General features: G+C 44.1%; 1 protein-coding gene across 1 annotated transcript in view; it reads right to left on the minus strand.

The window, feature by feature from the left end:
• Nucleotides 1-18706, minus strand: part of MYO1E (myosin IE) — a 203109-nt gene that overhangs the window by 42019 nt on the left and 142384 nt on the right. The window contains exons 16-18 of the mRNA XM_024567788.4: nucleotides 16995-17076; nucleotides 11958-12064; nucleotides 7221-7319 (exon numbers count right to left, since the gene is read on the minus strand). Of these exons, the coding sequence (XP_024423556.2) occupies nucleotides 7221-7319; nucleotides 11958-12064; nucleotides 16995-17076 (288 nt within the window). The remainder of the gene's footprint in view (nucleotides 1-7220; nucleotides 7320-11957; nucleotides 12065-16994; nucleotides 17077-18706) is intronic.

Consider the following 18706-nt stretch of genomic DNA (forward strand, 5'->3'; position numbering starts at 1 on the left):
GTGTGTGTGTGAATATTTCTTTTAAAGGGTTGTACACTTCTGCATGTGTCTGAGTTAGAACCATTAGGCTGACATAACAGAGGAGAGAGAAGCACATCACGGGATGTCAGATACAGAAATTACCTGTATTGAGGTGGAAGGAAGGAAAGAAGGATGAAAGGAGAAATCAGAGAATGTGCATATAGGTGAGAAGTTGGGGTGTGTGGTCTGTATGCAGGTATCTCTATAATACAGCCAATGGATGAGCCCCAGGCCTCTAGAAAAGCCAGTACTTCCTTTATTCCCAGAAGCTACCACGGGGTCATACTGGTTTGCAGTTTGTGTCATCCAAGGGAAGAGGGAATTCTGACAAGAATGGCCTGCCTTCAGGATCCAGGGCTCCCAGGAGAACAGAACCAGGTATTACCATAACCTTAGAGCCAGCTGACTGGGACTAAGGTGATTCTAGGGACCCTGTCCGCTCCTCCCAAATATCCACATTTTGTCTAACAATGCCATAAATTTCCTGGAGAAACAAGTCCTCTTATTCCATAATTAAAGACAAAAAGCTTAAAAATGAAAATGCCTCATTAAAGCCACACATTAGCACAAATGCATTTCATGTATGGTATAATGAGTCAGTTAAACAAATGAAACCACATATAAATGACTGATAGCAGAACCTTTCTAGATGCCACTGGAGGACCTGGTAAGAATCGGCAATGTAGCAATCAAAATGGATGAGGGAGGAAAATGTATGCAGAGCTTGGGTAAGAAAGAGAACCTCAGACCTTCAAGTTGTCAGGTTTCTGAGAGTGCAATTTTGACTGGCTTGACCTAATCAAAATTATAAAGTATCCTTATGTGCAACTGTGACTCACATTTTCCCTATTAAAATAATGCTGTACTTCCCATTTAACTTTTTAATGTTACGAAACTTGTTTTGCTGGGATATTCTCTCCTTTTTCCACACAAGGCCTCCTAACAGTTCGGGTCTGGGTAAGACATGGCATAGACCGCCATTTCCAGGGCCGTCTGACCATGGACGGTGGTGGTGGTTCCCTTTGCTTTCACAAAGCCCGATGCATCCGCCTCATTTCCTTTTCTTTCCACTGGAGAGACCAGGACATAGAATTCTGGCCCAATGCTCTCCTACTAAGTAAGTATACCCAGTTCACTTGTTTATTCCAGGACATACCAGTGGGATCAGGCTGCACACCACGATGGTGTACTGCCCAGTGGGTGCCTGTGATAATTTTGGAGGTGAGGATAATATCTTTTCCTTCTTTCATCAGGTATTTTCAGTTTAAGACTCAAATATGCCAGTGTTTCATTTCAAGGCCTTTGCACCAGCTGTTCTCTCTGCCTAGAATACCCTTCCCTGCCCTTGGAGAGATAGGTAGCCTCCTTGTTATCTCTCAGATGACCAATCCAATGTTTCCTCCTCAGAGGAAATGCAGCTCAGACCTCAGTGACCTCCAGGGGCCGGCAGTTTGAGTTAAGAAAGTTTCCGACTCCCAAAGACACAAAAATCCTGGCATCCAGTCGGAGGCTCTCCACATTTCATGCTTTCCTGAGTTTCCTATTCTTCCTTCTCTCTTGCCTATGACATGGAATGCCTTTGTGCATAAGTATCTTTTTTTCTAGCCCCAAATTCTGAGGGGCTGGGTCAAGGTCAAGGGAAGTATGTTTGTGAGGAAGTATAAATGGTGCTATAAGATATTTTGCAAATTTTTTATATTTCTATCACATTTTTCTTACTAAGAATCGGAATCCACATTTAGGCTTATTTCTCCCAACCACAGTAAGGAGTACTTCCTGCCCGGCTCAAAAGGTGGTTTCTAATTTACAAGTAATTTCCCAAACTGAGACTCAAATTGGCTGCCGTTTCTCGCAGATTTTTGACACTTTCTAAAGGCAAGAGAGTTGTATTGAACAAGTGGTAAGTAAGGGATCTTCCCTCTATGGCTTAAAGCAGAGAAGGATTTACTTCAAGAGCGCATGTCCCATGGTGGGAAAATTAAGGTATCTTTTGATTATTAGTGTCCAATTCTCAGTCAAGAGGGATGGTTTTGGTAAATATGAAGGATTTTTAGCAAGATAAAGGACACATACTAAAAGCCCCTACTTCCTATTTTTTAAGATCTAGGTAACGTCTGAACCGCTGGTCTGTTTAGAACTGTGGGCTTCCGTCCCAGGGAGGGGCATAGGATGCGTGCACATGTGGGTAGTTGTGCTGGGTATTAATACACCCTTTCCCTTCAGGTTGTTACTTTCTGTTTCTCACTTGGCAGCCTTTCTGTGAACATCTAGAAAACAACCTTATAAACAAAGCCTTTTCTCTCAGCCATGGAGAGTGAAGGTGTGAGAAGGATCATAGAGGATCACATGTTGAGACCGTCAGTGGCAGACTCACAGATCTTATGGAAAACTGTGTCGTCTGTGGAGAAATAGTTCCTGCCCATTGACACATTCAGCCTTTGAGCTATTTTTGAGTGGGAGACTAAAAATGTACTTTTTATTGAAAAATAAATTTCCTTCCAAATTTTATTATCCTCCCACTCTTCTCAGATCACAAGAAGTCAAAGCCTGCTATTCGTTAAGACAGGGCTGTCTCTTTGTCTCTTCTGAATGGAAAAGCCCATAGCAGGAGGGCTAAGAAGGAAAGCATCTAAGGACAGAATCATTTCAATGACAGCCCTTAAAATAAAGGGGATAACAGGCATTCACTACATGTTTACTCTGTCTAAGGTACAGAAGAAAGTGTCATGGCCCTTGAGTGAAGTGGGAATATTATAACCAACGAGGTCATTTCACAGGTCATTTAAGGAGCTGCTGCAAACAAGTAACATAACCTGTCCAGGGCACCCCAGACCTTCCTGTGAGGAGAGTGTGGATTTCTTTTTTTTTTTTTCTTTCACTTTTTAAAATATATTTATTGATTATGCTATTACAGTTGTCCCATTTCCCCCCCCACTCCACTCCATCCTGCCCACCCCCTCCCTCCCACATTCCCCCCTATAGTGCATGTCCATGGGTCATACTTACAAGTTCTTTGGCTTCTACATTTCCTACACTATTCTTACCCTCCCCCTGTCTATTTTCCACCTATCATCTATGCTACTTATTCTCAGTACCTTTCCCCCCCCTCCCCCTCCCACTCCCCTATTGACAACCCTCCATGTGATCTCCATCTCTATGGTTCTGTTCCTGTTCTACTTGTTTGCCTAGTTTGCTCTTGTTTTTGTTTTAGGTGTGGTTGTTAATAACTGTGAGTTTGCTGTCATTTTTACTGTTCCTATTTTTGATCTTCTTTTTCTTAGGTAAGTCCCTTTAACATTTCATATAATAAGGGCTTGGTAATGATCAACTTCTTTAACTTGACCTTATCTGAGAAGCACTTTATCTGCCCTTCCATTCTAAATGATAGCTTTGCTGGATACAGTAATCTTGGATGTAGGTCCTTGTGTTTAATCTTGGGTAATGTAATTATGATGTGCCTTGGTGTGTTCCTCCTTGGGTCCAGCTTCTTTGGGACTCTCTGAGCTTCCTGGACTTCCCGGAAGCCTATTTTCTTTGCCAGACTGGGGAAGTTCTCCTTCATTATTTGTTCAAATAAGTTTTCAATTTTTTGTTCTTCCTCTTCTCCTTCTGGCACCCCTATAATTCGGATGTTGGAACGTTTCAAGATGTCCTGGAGGTTCCTAAGCCTCTCCTCATTTCTCCGAGTTCTTGTTTCTTCATTCTTTTCTGGTTGGATGTTGCTTTCTTCCTTCTGGTCCACACCGTTGATTTGAGTCCCAGTTTCCTTTGCATCACTATTGGTTCCCTGTACATTTTCCTTTGTTTCTCTTAGCATAGGCTTCATTTTTTCATCTGGTTTTCGAACAGATTCAACCAATTCTGTGAGCATCTTGATAACCAGTGTTTTGAACTGTGCATCCGATAGGTTGGCTATCTCTTCCTTGCTTAGTTGTATTTTTTCTGGAGCTTTGAAGTGTTCTGTCATTTGGGCCCTTTTTTTTTTTTTTTTTTTTTTTTTGGTCTTGGCACGTGTTACTTTAAGGGGCGGAGCCCTAGGTGTTCCCCAGGGCGGGGTAACGCTGGTCGCTGTGCGGTGAGCTGTACGTGGGGGAGGTGCCGAGAGGGAGTAATGGCCCCCGCCTCACTCTCCTCCGGATTTCAATCTTTCACTCCGATACCCACAATCAAACTAGGCCCCTCTGGTGCTGGCTCCCGAGTGGGTGGACCTGTGCACACTCTAGGCCCCTGTGGGTCTCTCCAACGACCTCTCCTGTGAGGCTGGGAGTCTCTCCTGCTGCTGCCCCAACCCCCACGGGCGTTTTCAATCAGAGGTTTGAGGCTTTATTTCCCCGAGCTGGAGCCCTGGGTTGTGCGGTCTGCTTCACTCCCCGCTGTTTGTCCAGTTTATCTGTGAGCGAATGTGGGGCCGAGGAGTGCTACCCGCCACTCTGAGTCCGGCCCTCTCGGTTTATCTGCGTGAATGTGGAGCCGCAGGGTCTGCTAGTGGTCAGACTGCCTGCCCCGTTCGTCCCACACTCTGCCAGTCTCGGTCCCGCCACAGCAACTCAAGTCCTCTCCACCCTGGTGCCTTTCTCCACCCCTCCTACTGGTCTGGATGAATGTTTATTTTTTATTTCCTTGGTGTTGGACCCCCTTGCCGTTCGATTCTCTGTCAGTTCTGGTTGTGCAAGGAGGCACAGTGTGTCTACCTATGCCGCCATCTTGGTTCTCCGAGAGTGTGGATTTCTTGCTCTTCCCAGTGCTGTGAGCTCACAGCATTGCTGCTGAGAATCAGGTGTGTTGGTTTGTTTTTAAATAATGTGGAAGGAAGAAGGTCTTCAGAATTGATTTCTCAAAAAAAGTCAAAGTTTGATTTTTAAAAATATCTGATCAGTTTTCAATAGTAATGCGAATCAAAGAATTTGCAAGGATCAAACAAAGAGTTTTAAGTAAAGGAAAAAATATTGGAGAATAAAATTGTAAATGTCTTGGTATTATCAAGGCAGGCTTTTCAGAGTTAGGAAAAGATGGAGGAAATACTTTTCATACACTGTTTTCTGCATTTAATTATTTTCTCTTAATTGAAAAGGGGTATTTTTTAAAATGTAATTCTGCACAATTTAAATCACTATATAAGCTATAGTTTTCGAATGGCTTTGTTCCACTGCCCCCCCCCCCCAGAACATTAGGAAATTGTCTGGATATATTTTTGGTTGTCACAACTCGGGGGAGGGGCTGCAGGGGAACAGTACACTACTGGCATCTAGTGAGTAGAGGCTGAGGAGGTTGCTAAATATCCTACAGTGCACAGGACGGCCCTCACCATGAAGACTCATCCAGTCCAAAATGTCACTACCTGAGGTTGAGAAGCCCTGTGCTAAACTAGTGTTACTAATCTGTTTAAAAAGTCTTCCATAATTAACAACTCAATTGTTTGGGCATAGGGATGCTGCTATACCAATGCAAGAGCTCAACAGATTTATTTTCTCAGCTTCCTACATATTCCTTTTCATACAGCTCTGCTTACACTACAGGTGCAGTGGCTCCTTTATTTTAGAGAGCCATGAGGGTGAGTTTATTCCTAGTCTAATCCACCTCCAAAATTACTGGGAATCTCGAATGTGAGAAGGCAGAGTCAATGAAGCTTTATTGTATGAAATGATCTACCATTTGTTAAGCCTCTCTTGACCTTCCACATAAATAACCTGCCCAGGTGACTGGTAGGTCAACCATCCTATCTCATGGCACCAAGAAACAACAACCCCAAAGGACAACTAAGCTCTCCTTCAGCCTGCTACCTCTTTGTTACACACAATTTGAATTAAAAAACGTGTTACATCCTGCTCTTGTATCATAAGGAAAACATAATTATTTTCCAATTAAAATGCTAAACATGGCTTCCCTCCTTCTTAAAGGAAGTCAAATAGACGTAGGGAATACAGTGAAACCCCACTAACTTAGAATCATTAAAGAAGTTAGAGTCATTTAATATTTTAAGAACAATAAATTTTACCCTTTTCAAAAACAAATATCACAAAATAAGAACAATTTAAGTATAGGTCTGCCGAGTACACTTTAATGGAAATATAAAAATGAGTTTAAATTTATACACGGACTGTACAAAAGTTTTGAGGTTAAATACTTTAAGCTGCTTTTCTTAAGTAGGTTAAATATTTTCCTGAAATTGCCTTCATACTATTAATTTGCACAATCAAGTTATACCACAGCCCTTCCCATGTCAAAATTTTCATGAATTCCTGAACGTGTGTTACCCTAAACAGGCCAATTACTTGTGGCTACTAATTTATTGTACAATAAGTGACGACTAAAAGAATTCTTAAGTTACAACTTAATAATAAAAAGAAAAAAAACTCAATTAAAAAATGGGCAAAGGACCTAAACAGACATTTCCCTGATGGCCAAAACCACATGAGAAGATGCTCAACATCATTTCCCCTGAGGGAAATGCCAATCAAAACCACAATGAGACACTACTTCATACCTGTTAGGATGGTTAGAATCAAAAAGCCAGATAATAACAAAAGTTGACAAAGAGGCAGACAAATTGGAACCATCGAACACTGCTGGTGGGGATGTAAGCTGGTATAGCCACTTTGGGGAAAAAAGCCTAGCAGTTTATCAAAAAGGTTAAACATACAGTTACCATATGACCCAGCAATTCCATGTTGAAGTATGAAAGAAAAATGAAAGCACATGTCCACAGAAATGTGTGTGAATGTTGATAGCAGCATTGTTTGTTATTCTCAACAGCCACAAAGTGGAAACAACTGGGGTGCACCCACTGATGAATGAACCAGTGACGTGGTATACGGGTACACTACTGGAATGTCATTCAGCAATGGAAAGAAATGAAGCGTAGACATACGCAACAACGTGGGTGACCCTTAAGGACATCATGCTAAGTGAAAGAAGCCAGGCGCAAAGGACACATATTGGACGAGTCTATTTATGTGCAATGTCCAGAATAGGCGAGTCTACAGAGACAGAAAGCAGTGTCTGCTTAACTGTGGGTTAACAACTGAGGAACTGGGATTTCTTTTTGGGGTGATGAAAATCTTCTAAAGTTAACTGTGATGATGGAGGCACAACTTTATATATTAAAAGCCGATAAACTGTATACTTTAAATGGGTGAATTGTACGATATGCAAATTATATTTCAATAAACTCATTTAAAATGGAGTCACCAGTTCATTACCTTTGTAGGAATTTTTGGAAGACACGCCGATAGGCATAACCAGCTCTCCTCACTCGAATGTTTTCTTTCAGACCCAGGTATTCTACTTGGTGCTTTACCCTGGAAGGGAGACAATGGAGCCAGGACATGACTGGGCAATTCCTTCACCCTGCTCTCCTACCCAACCCCCGCTCCAACCTCCCAAATCTAAGGTGAAGAAAACATACTAAATACACTACAACTTATCGTATTCAAGTCTCAGATGACCCCCAGGCTATATAATATTAATTTAAAAAATATATTATAATGAAATGCAGCAATTACGGACGAGAATTTACACATCTATTTTAAAAGACAGTAAAACAAAAAGTCATATACCTATCACCCAAATTGTGGACAAAAATATCAGTTTTTCAAAAGACTAATGAAACATGTCACTTTTGAATCGAATGACACTAGAACTATTTTTGTTATCAACCTTAAGTTTAATAGTGATTCTAGAGGTAATGAGATCGCCTTCTAGGTTTTTAAAATATAAGGCAAGAAAGGGCATATAAAACTATTAATTTCAAATGACTAAGCTAACAACGTTCTAAAAATACGTAAATTAGGTTCAGTTCGGTCTTATAATCCTGAGACAGTGGCAGTGGGTTTCGGAAAATGGATGCAGGGTAGCACCAGATTGCTGCTCGTGCCCAGGGATCTTCACGTCAGAGGCCTGCCCCATGCCCCACCTCCGCACCTTGAGTTCTGGTTTAGTAGCCCTGGTGTGTGGAGTGTCTGGGTTGGTGCACAAACATGTGAATTGTGACCCCCCCCCCCCACCACCGAGAGGCAAAGTATCCTGGAAGCCAAGTGACACAGACCCTTGACACCAGCTTCTGATCATCTCCTCCTGGGAGATAAATAAGGCTGGTTTAACACAGACAACTTGAAAACATTAAAATGTGAAATAACAAGTAAGTTTCATCTTTTTTGAAACAGATGTCAGAATGTGCTGTGGCATGAAGGCTGCTCCCCATTCCCCCTCTCAGTGCATTTGGGGGCATCTGCACCGATGATGAAGGGAACAGGCCCCTCGTGAGTCTGCTGTGCAGATAGGGCGGTTGGCAGCATCCTCCTCACAGCTTCACACAGGCCCCCGACAGCTGTCTCCCCAGCAAGGCTCTCACGAAACCCACCACTTCTAAGGAAGCCTCGCACTTGCTGACACCCCATGTGCCTCTCCGTACAACACTGTGCTAGGTCCCAGGGATGGTTCCTGCTAACGACCTCACGGATAGAACAGTGGTCAAGGGCCAGGCACACCCCTGGCTCTGCCACAGTGAAACACCTCTGTGCCTCAGTTTCCACTTCTGTAAGATGGGGATGGTGACATTGGTTCTTTCTTCTTACTGGGTACATTCCATGGAAAGCACTCAGCCAGCTCCTGGCACAAGTCATAAAAAGCTGTTATTATTCTAATAGAGTCACAGCTACTACAAGTAAACCAGGACAGGAGAACTGAGATAGTGAGGGGATTCTCAGAAGTGGTGATTTGTGCCTGGAAGGCTGAGTTGAATTTGCCAGGTACAGAGGAAGGAAAGGCAGGAGACACAGTGAAAACAAAGGCACAAAGATGGGAAAGGCCTGTCCGTGGTCCAGGGCGGTGGGAGAGGAGGAGGTGGAAAAGTTAGGCTAGAAGAGGGCGGGGGAGCCTTGATGCCCTGAGAAGGCGGAGGTCACACAGGAAGAGATGTTTGAAATATCTCCAGTCCGATTACTCTTACTTGAGTCAGAATCCAGAGATGTCAGCCCCTTCAAGATAATTAACTTAAAATAAAACTTTATGTAAAGAATTAATATTCAATATCCACATTTGCTTGTTTAACTAAAGAGGAAGGAATCTAATTTGGGAAAGAAATTTTCCTTTTTCCAATCTTCCAAATCTGAAAGTTACCACAGGCCTCTTCTGTACTAAGTAAAATACACATGAGTTTGCCAGTTAGAGATATTTGCTCATTTTAAGTACTTTTCATAGATACTGGCTTTAATTTATCCCAAGCTTCTGAGGCAGGGAACGCACTGCCCACTGACTCAAGTAGAAACATTCCTTGCCCATGAATCACCTACGAAAGACTCTGCCTCATGTTCAAACACTGTTTCCTTCACTTTAACTTCCATCATCAAGAAATTTCTCATAGGAATTTTCTTCAATAGGACAATCAGATTAGCAAATTTTATAATGTTTAATTTCATGTAATCAAAGCATCCAAGCGCATTTTTTTTTTGCATATTCTTGGATGCTGTCACCTCCACAGTAAATATCAGCCAGGTTGACAATGCCCACTTGTGCCTTCATTGTGCTATCTCCTCCCCGCAAGGGGAGGTAGGGAAGTCCTCTTCTGGAGTGTCTTTGGCCATGAACACAAGTAGGTCAAGGTCTGAGAACCATGCTAGGGCAGCAATTCAGAATCCAGGGCGGGCAACTTTGCCAGGGCCAAACAAAAATAAATTTGCCACAGGAGAAGAAAAATAAACCACACCCCATAAACCTGTGGCTTGTGTAACCCTGTCCACTAAGAGCTTCAGCTGACTGTGTAATTTTTGCCAGTGACGCCCGGCCCTTCCATAGACCCCAACGTTCCACACTCACGGGTGAGGTGAAACTGTCTGCCACATAATAAACCCTAATGAGGGGGGGGGACCCCAGGAAGCAATCCTAGTGAAAACATAAATCAGCAATTGACCAACAAATACCTTAGAATTCTTAAAACCAGTTCACACGAATGTATGTTATGAAGTTCTTTGCTGCAAAGTCAAATAAGGGGTGTGATTAAAAAACTCAGCATGATGGGGAAGTTTTATAAATGTACCACTGTCTTAACTTCTCCATTGTCTGATATTCCGATGAATCAGATTGGATTTTATGAGAAGGGAGCATCATGGTTGGGAAACTTCCAACCAGCAGCTATTGCAAAATCTCTATACTAGAGGGACTTTCAGCAGAGAATCTATATGGGGTAGGAGATGGTATGCTGGGGAGGTATTGCATTTGCAAAATGAGAGAGATTATGGTACTGCTTGTTTAAGATTAAGTGTGTTGGAAAGGGTTGGGGAAGGGAAGCTGGATGAAATCTGAAGTGGGGAGAAGAGTGGGCTACAGCACCCATTAGTAATAGCTTTGTTTCTCAGACTCACACTGTTTGTTTGTGAGGTTGCCTATGACACCACCCTACTACCGTGTGTGTATGTGCATGAGTGTGGTGTGTACGCAGGTGAATGTGAGGGGGGTGCAGGAGTGACACAGAGACAGGCAGAGGCAGGTTGACAGACACAGGGAACAGAGCTGGGAGAGTTCATTCTGTCAGATGGAAGGAGATGCCATTCGGCATTGACCCTCTTAGTTTAAAGAGGAAGCAACTGAGATTAAGTGTCTCACTTAGGTGACAGGCCAGCACCAGGACACAGTTCTTCAAAATCACAGCCCAGTCCTTTGCTCTAGATCAGCTGTCCTCCAAGTATGATGCCTGGACCATCATCATCAGCATCATCCGGGAGCTTCTCAAAAATGCACATTCTAGGACTCCGTAACAGAAGCCATAGGTGTGAGTGTCCCGGAGCTTAGCAGGGCTGTTGAGGACAGGACATTGTGGACGTCACTCACTCACTCATAGGGTCTCCAGGAGTCAGAGCCGACTCGGTGGGACGTAACACACACGAAGGATCGAGTGTTATCTGTCTGCATCTTGCTGGCAGGGTGGGAAAGGGACCTGTACAAGTCTCTCCGAGGAGGTAATTAGCAGTCATGAATTTTAATCGGGGTCTTCCTGTTCAAGTTTAACTTTTAAGTTACTTGATACCTAAGAGTCTACCTATTTTTTTCCAAAAGAGTAAAAACGAAAAGATAGCAGTTCTGGTACGTTCAAGTCCAGGGACTCGATTATCTGAGGACAATGGCTGGTTCCTCTCTGGAGTCCAAGTTGCCCCAAGATCTCTCCTCAGTTCTGCTTCCCATGTTCCCATGGGCAGTGGGACCAGGCCTCTTAGGAAAGTGTGCCTGGGTCCCCCAGCTGGATGCAAAAACTGCACTCTGTAGTTATCATCTTAACACTTTCCCACTCAGTGCCCGGATTCTGCCTGGCACCAGCCACGCCCCTCAATGCCAGCTGTGGGAGAACCAGTGACGTACTTCCTGGGAAGTCAGGTGGGAGGGCTCACTGCCAGCCCGTGCTGCGCAGGTCTCCTTTCTGCCAGTTCCCTCCCGCGGAGTCGCTCTGCTCCCCAACCCAGGGACTTAGGGAAGCTGAAGTGTGTCCCCAGTATCCTCACGAACAACAGTGAATAAGAGATTGCTTTTGACCGGCAATTTGGACCTTCACTTTCAACCCCGAGCTAAGCATTCTAGGCCACATCCTGCGGGTGCCAGTGAGGAGCTGAGCGTACTAAGAATGTCCACAGAGCCTCAAACTAATTTTAAAACCATCCTGACCACAGGTTTTTTTTTTTTTTCATCTGCCCCAGACTAGCCAAGATAAACATTAGAAATTGCTAATTCTGAACCAAATGGCACTGCTAACATTTTAGGAAAAGGCAAGGAGGGAAAATATATAGTCCTTGTCCTGAAAAAGTGAAAGACGAAGGACATGAGACACATCTGAAGGTAATTTAAACTGCTTCTGCCTTTGGCAAAGGGCAGCCCGTGGTGAGAAGGGGGCACACCATGCCGGGGCCCAAGGAAACCGGCTCCGCCCCCTTGGCTTACTGCCGTTACCGCACCTGCTTTCCTCCCAGTCTCTGGGCTTCTTGGTTTCGTTTGGTTTTATGCAGCGAATGTAGTGAGGTGTGCATTTCATGAGGGTGCTCACAAGGTCATTGGCTTGTTTCTAGAAAGGAAGAGTAACATCAGTTAGAAACACGGACCTTTCTCTGAAGCAGACCGGTTTTCAAGGAGACTTCCAAGGTGGAACTTTAGTGTGGAAATAGAGAGCTAGGAATTAATCTTCAGGACAATCTGTTCATTAGGCTTGACTCAGGTCTACCGTACTTGCTTAAAACTCTACTGACTTTTACGATGATTTTAACTCTCAATGGATTTGAAATTAGATTTTTTGAAAGCAACTAGGCCTTTTTAGTACAGTTAATAAAATAAAACAAAAACCCAGTAAATCTTCACGTACAATTTTTAAAATGAGAAACAAGGGAGCATACAATTGTTAACAAATTAAGTTAATTTTACAAATACTCATACATTGTTTTCAATTTTTTGTTTGGGGGGATAGAGAAACAAATTGCTTGCAAGGATAAATCATCAAAGTCCCCTGAACTCTCTTTTCTGGCAACCCAACTAATGAAGCATCATGTACTAAAATGATGGGAATTCGTAGTTAAAGGTGTGAGATCCACAAAATCTCCCTATTTGTAAACCTTTAATATGCCACTTCATTCACCTTCTTCCTCAGCATGTCCTTTTACAAACCCGCAGCCTCTGAGCCTTTCAGTAGGCTAGGTGACTTACACCTTCACAAAGCTCACACGTGAGATCATCTCCCACTACCTGTGCCTGGGGTACCTCAGCGTGGGACTGGGTTTAAGCAGAAAAAGCCACAGAAAGCTGAACTTGCAGATAAAGTATTTCAAGTCATAAGTATCATAAGATTAGTTTGGAGAAACAGGAGCAGAGCCCACATCAGAGCCCACACCAGCACCCACAGCTGAGCACACCCTATGGGCCACGGTGGGGTGCACACGCAGACTCCCCCCCTCCCAGGCAAGTAAGTGTGAAGAGAGAAAACTTCTGAAGAAAAATACAGAGAAAGGGATGTCTGAAGCCAGGAAACCGTTACAAAGTCAGCAGAAGGGATTTGCCTGCAGTAGACAACCCTCCCTCAATTAGGGCTTTTCTGTTTTCATGGGTTTGAGAAATCTGAAACTCTTGAGAAAACTCGTGGGCCTACTCACAGCTACATAAATCAAGATCTTTGTTTAGATGTGCAGAATATATCGTTCTTTGCAACCCTGGGAGTCAAGGGCAAAGCTTCAGAGATTACATGATCAAAGTAAAGCCCTATGAGGAAAAAGTAAACTGACTCTTAATTGTCTTTGTTGACAAAAATTGTACTTGAGAACACATCTGATAATTTTTGCAGTACATCAGGTGAAGAAGCTGGGGAAAGACTGCTTATAACAAAGCTTTTTTAAAGTCCCCAAACTCTTAATTTTTATTAAAAAAAATTTTTTATTGCCTTAGCCGGCGTGGCTCAGTAGGTTGGAGTGTGGTCCCATAAACCAAAAAGGTCACAGGTTTGATTCCCAGTCAGGACACATGCCTAGGTTTCGGGTTTGGTCCTCCATCAGGGCTGTATGAGAGGCAACCGATTGATGTTTCTCTCTTACATCAATGTTTCTCTCCCTCCCTTCCCTGCTCTCTAAAATCAATAAGCATGTCCTCGGGCAAGGATAAAAAATTTTTTATTTAATTAAAACTTTATTTCCATGAATAGTTTGGCATACCATTTAGTCCTAAGCATTTAACAGCATTATCTTCTTTTCACCTCAGCATAAGAAAACCTAGGGGCATGTGTGACGTAAGTTCGCGTGCTACCTGACATAGTCCTTTCTAGCTCAAAACAGCGATGGTAGCATTACTGAATGTGCACCACGGGCTGTACGCACGCATTTTCTCATTTACGCCTCACAGTTCTAAAAGGCAGCTCCTCTTATTATTATTCCTGTTTCTTAGATAAGAAAATGGGGCCTTAAAGAAATAAAGTATTGCTCAAAATGACACAATTAGTAAGCAACAGAATTGAGGCTTGAACCCAAGTCTGTGAGCTGACAAGTCTGATTCTTAACCACAATGCTACTCTGCCTTCCTATGGAAGGTATGGGACAATTTAGTGTGATGTGAAAGGAACTGAGCCAGGATTAGACAGAGCCCTTAGGTTTCAGCAAACAGAAATACATCTTATCTTTACCATTAAAATTATCCTGAATTTAACTCTGAGTCAACTTTAGATGCCCCCCGAAGTGGTTAGGAAAGAGTAACTAGATTCACTCTGACTCCAGGCAAGAAGAGTCCCTGAATCCGCGAGCTACCGAAGACACATGCCCAACAGAGGCTCGAGTCAAACTGCAGACAGGACAGTGAGAAAAGGCTTAGGGCAAAAGCCCCTTGTGCTACCCTCAGCACACTATTAGCAAGCCTGAGTTGGGGTTCTGGCCTTGCTATTTGAATGACAGATCACTCATTTTCTCTGGGGCTCCGTTTCCCCATCTGTAAACTAAGTAGGCTGAACTAGAAGACCTCTAACATCTTAATCTAAAGGTTGGAAAAGGTGGTAAAAGTTAACCAGTCCAATCACCACACGGTGCCTGCGTCTGTCAGGTGCACTCCTTCAGAGGCCAAGTCTCACTGAGAAACCACTGCAGTCCGACCCACTTTGCCAGCTCAGAGCTCGATTCCACTTCCCTAGCACATCAGTCTTCGGCTCCAAGTTCAAAACTGGTCACTTCCAGCCACGATGTAGAATTTAGTGGAGCCTCAACATCAAGTGTTATTAAACTTATAACACTCTTATTTACACACAAGAAAACGGGAGTTTTCAACAAATGCATATTCTATTACTTAACTCCTATAGATTAGCTTTAAATTTTAAAGAATGAGAATATAATAAAATACCCGAAAACTATCTTAAATTTAATTTTTCTTCCAAGAAACTCAGGATTCCTTTAAACGCTTACACCCCAGAGATATCATTAAGATGGTACTTAACATCTGGCAAAAGAGCGTGGATGTGAAAGGTATAAGAGATGGGGCCATGGCTATGCATCTGAAAGGTGTCTCACAGGGGACATAGAAAACAGGGAGACTGTCACTCCTACGTGGAGGCAGGGCATCGGACAGACAGGTCACACAGTCCTCCAACGAGGGCACCCCTGGAGGGAGGATATGCACTGAAAGTCCCCCCCAGATAAGCTGGCTGACTTCAGGTTGACCCCCACCAGATGGCAGCAATCCTTGCAGGCCTTGAAATCCTGCACATTTTGAGTCCATCCAGAAGGTGGCAATTTTGAGCACTCAACTAGACAAGAAAATGAAGGAAAGAAAGGAGTCAAGTCTTCCAAGAAGATAAAAAGGCCCCTAACCCCGCCCTCCTTTTTATAGGAAATAAGCTCCACTGAGAATCCAGACCACTTGAAAGTGAGTCACCGCAACCTTGATGATCTGGGCCTCTTGGATCTGAATGTGACAGTCTTGTGACTAGATTTTCCAGCCCAGAGCTAATCCTTACCCTTGAAGTGAAGGCATGAGTCAGAAGCTTCACACAGACATTAATATCTGGGGCCTCAGGAGAATTACATCTGCTCTCTGCCCTCAACGCTCTGCTCCAGGGAACTCAATCCAGAGATTTACATTTCTCTAGTTCTTTGAACACGATTGTCCCTGCTCCCAGAGGGTTCTGCCCTTCAGCTCAAAACCCAGCTCGACTTCCTCCACAAAACCCGAAGGCTCCTCTTGACTGGCATCTTCTCACTGCTTTGAGGTTGCGGTGATGGGTTCCTTTATTCCAGCCAGTGTTTGGCCCTCCAGGGCGGGGAGGCAGGCTTCCCTACGTGCAACACTCACAGAAGAAAGAGCGAGTGAACAGAACAAGACAATGACCATGGTGTCCGTGAGGCCGGGGTTAATGCAGGAGGACACTGTGAGAAGGACATGCAGGATTTGGACGCACAAAAACAACGGGGGCAAGGACGGTCTAGGCAGAGACCCAGAATATACACGTAAGTGCCCACAGAATTAAGCAGAAACAAATAAGCACGGCCTACGGGAGGGGGGCTGACAGCGCGGGATGTAATGGGAGATAATATACATTGTGATTACTGTTTCAGACAGCGTGCTAAATGCCCTACACGGATTATTGTATTTAGTCAACTCAGTACCCGCCCGCCTTGAGACAGGTACTAAGATCTCCACCCCCGAGATAAAGCAAAAGATGCCTTGAGGGGTTGGGCAACTTGTCAATCACACAGCTAGGAAATGACAAAGCTGGCGAGAGAACAGGGGCAATGGGATGACACAGCCCTACCGATAATCACTGGGTGATCCTGTCAGTTATGAAACTGGGGTAGCCTTTAACTGGTATGATCTTTAAAAAATAGTTTAGTGACTATTTCTGGAAGAATCACATGATTAAGTGTGTCTAACATAACTTCTAAAACTTCTAAATTCGTCACATGTTGGCTCAGAGGACAGAGTCTACTCTCCATGGGGGGCCCCCAAGGCGCACTACAAGAACTCCTTCTGACTTGGAGACACCTCCGGGCCAGATGTGGCTGTAATTCTCAGACAGCAGGGGCTTTCTACATCCAGGGAGGTTGGACGGCCCTCAAACTGCCCCTGTAAGACCCAGAACTTCAGGTGTATCAAGTTCCGTAACTGGCAAGTTGGAGGGTCCGGTTTAGAAAGTGATCATCAAAATCCAGAGTGTGGCTCCGAATCATCCAAGTTCTCTGACAGTGTGCTGTGAATTCTTCCAGGTTCAGTTTGAAGCCCTTTCCCCTTAGAAAGTAGCTGCTTGTCATCTGCTGATGGTTAAGCTCTGAGGTACTTAACATCCATTTGGGGTTCCAGTGCAGCCGAGTCAAGTTCAGCTTGCATCCTGTAACCTTTGTCAAGCAGCCACATTACTTCTGGGCATCTGTGAGGAACCTGTCAATCGCACTGACGTCATTCTGGCTCAGGGGCGCGGTTCCTGACTCCTAGAAAACCCTGCCTCTTACAGGAATCTATAAGCTTCCCCAAATAGAACAAACCTTAATTTTGCTTCCGGCAGTAGTTGGGCGCCCTTTCTTGTCCGCTTGCAGGTTTTCCGGAAATAAAGACTTTATAAAAGGTCTGGAGAAGGAGAGAGAGAATGGATTAGCAATCAGAGGGGGCTGAAAGCCAGCTTCTGCAGAGAATGGAGAGGAACATGTGACCTTGGCGACACAAAGGCCATCCGATACAAAGCACAAGCCATCAAGATGTGACCTGGGGAAATAAGCAACCACAGACGAAAACAAAACAAGTTACCTGTCCCCCAAACATAGAGGATGAATTCTAAGATGTAAGTATTTTGGATTGAAACCTGAAACATAAATTTGAAAACTTTGCCTTTTGAATCCCCTCCCCTCCACTAGAATAGAGGGACACCTTGACAATGTGACACAGCACAGCATGGGTTTGCCGAGTTAGATTGCCGAGACAGACCAGAGCTCAGGGACTTGAACAAGGTCCTTGTCTGGATCTGATGCAGATTCTGCTTCTCTCCAAAGCAGGGTTTCTCAACCCTGGCGCTACTGAAATTTGGGATTTAGGGCTGGATAATTCTTCGTCGGGAGGCCTGGGGGAGGGTGCTGTTCAATACATTGTAGGATATTTTGCAGCGATAACGGACTTTGCCCACTAGATGCCAGTAGCACAGTGCAGGGCAGAGACAATGTCCTAGACACCTGAGTGCCCCTCTGTCTGGCAGAGAGCCTGGGACACAGCAGGTGCTCAGTACTTGCTGACTCACTGAATAAAGTGGTTTATGTCAATGAGCAATCCGAAACTCAAACTCAATTCCTCCTAAATGGCTCTTAGGGCATCTTGAATTTTCCAGAAATTCTCCCCAGCAATCTACTTTTAACTTGACCAGATATAATTATAGATTTTTTGCAGCAAATTTGTTTCATAGGATAGGAGTTTACGTGAAAGCATCAATAGCTCTCAAACTTGGCAGTAATTTTAATAATTAAAAAAAATCTCTAAAATCATGTCTGCATCTGACTGTCATAAAGCCTACAAGCCAGGACTCGTGGCTTACCTGACCTTTTAAGAGAGAAACAAACAGATTTTATGTGTTTTCAAATGAAAAGAAATCGAGAATCCCCAGAGTCGGGAGGTGGGAGTGCAAGAAGTGCAGGCATGTGGAGATGAGGGCCAGGAGGAGTGGGAGGTGGGGGGTAGGGGATAGAGAGTTAAATGGAGCAGAGCCCTCTGACCAGGGCCTGAAAAGATTACTTGGTTTTGCTTTTGTTGTAGTTAGGCCTTTCCTAGAAAATTATCAGACTTGCTGCTGTTGACTAAGGAAGTTAACCTTGATAATTTGACAGTTCAAATAACAGAGACTAAAGCGGCAGCTATACTTGCAGGCAGCTCTAAAACTAAACCTGGAAGACTGTGCAATATGGTACTGGCCTGGCATATACAGCTCTGATCATGTAAATTATGCACCAGGGCTGTTACCCGGGACCTTGGGAAACTTCACAGGGAAGAGGGGAGGGAGGGACAGAGCACGGCTGGTCCCGAGTCCCAGCAGTTTGCAGGGGGAGCCTCTGCTGCTCCTACCTCTATAGCTTTGACAGGGTCTTGGGAGTGAAAGTCGGTCTCCGAGGCAACCCCTCTTGACTTGCCCCTCCCAGAGGTCCAGAGCCACTTCCCAACTGCTTCAAGGACTCAGGTTAACTTGGGTATTTTAAAGACATTGGCCATTTAAAAAAAT

This window comes from Desmodus rotundus, chromosome 7 (assembly GCF_022682495.2).
Source record: "Desmodus rotundus isolate HL8 chromosome 7, HLdesRot8A.1, whole genome shotgun sequence".
Lineage (NCBI taxonomy): Eukaryota > Metazoa > Chordata > Mammalia > Chiroptera > Phyllostomidae > Desmodus > Desmodus rotundus.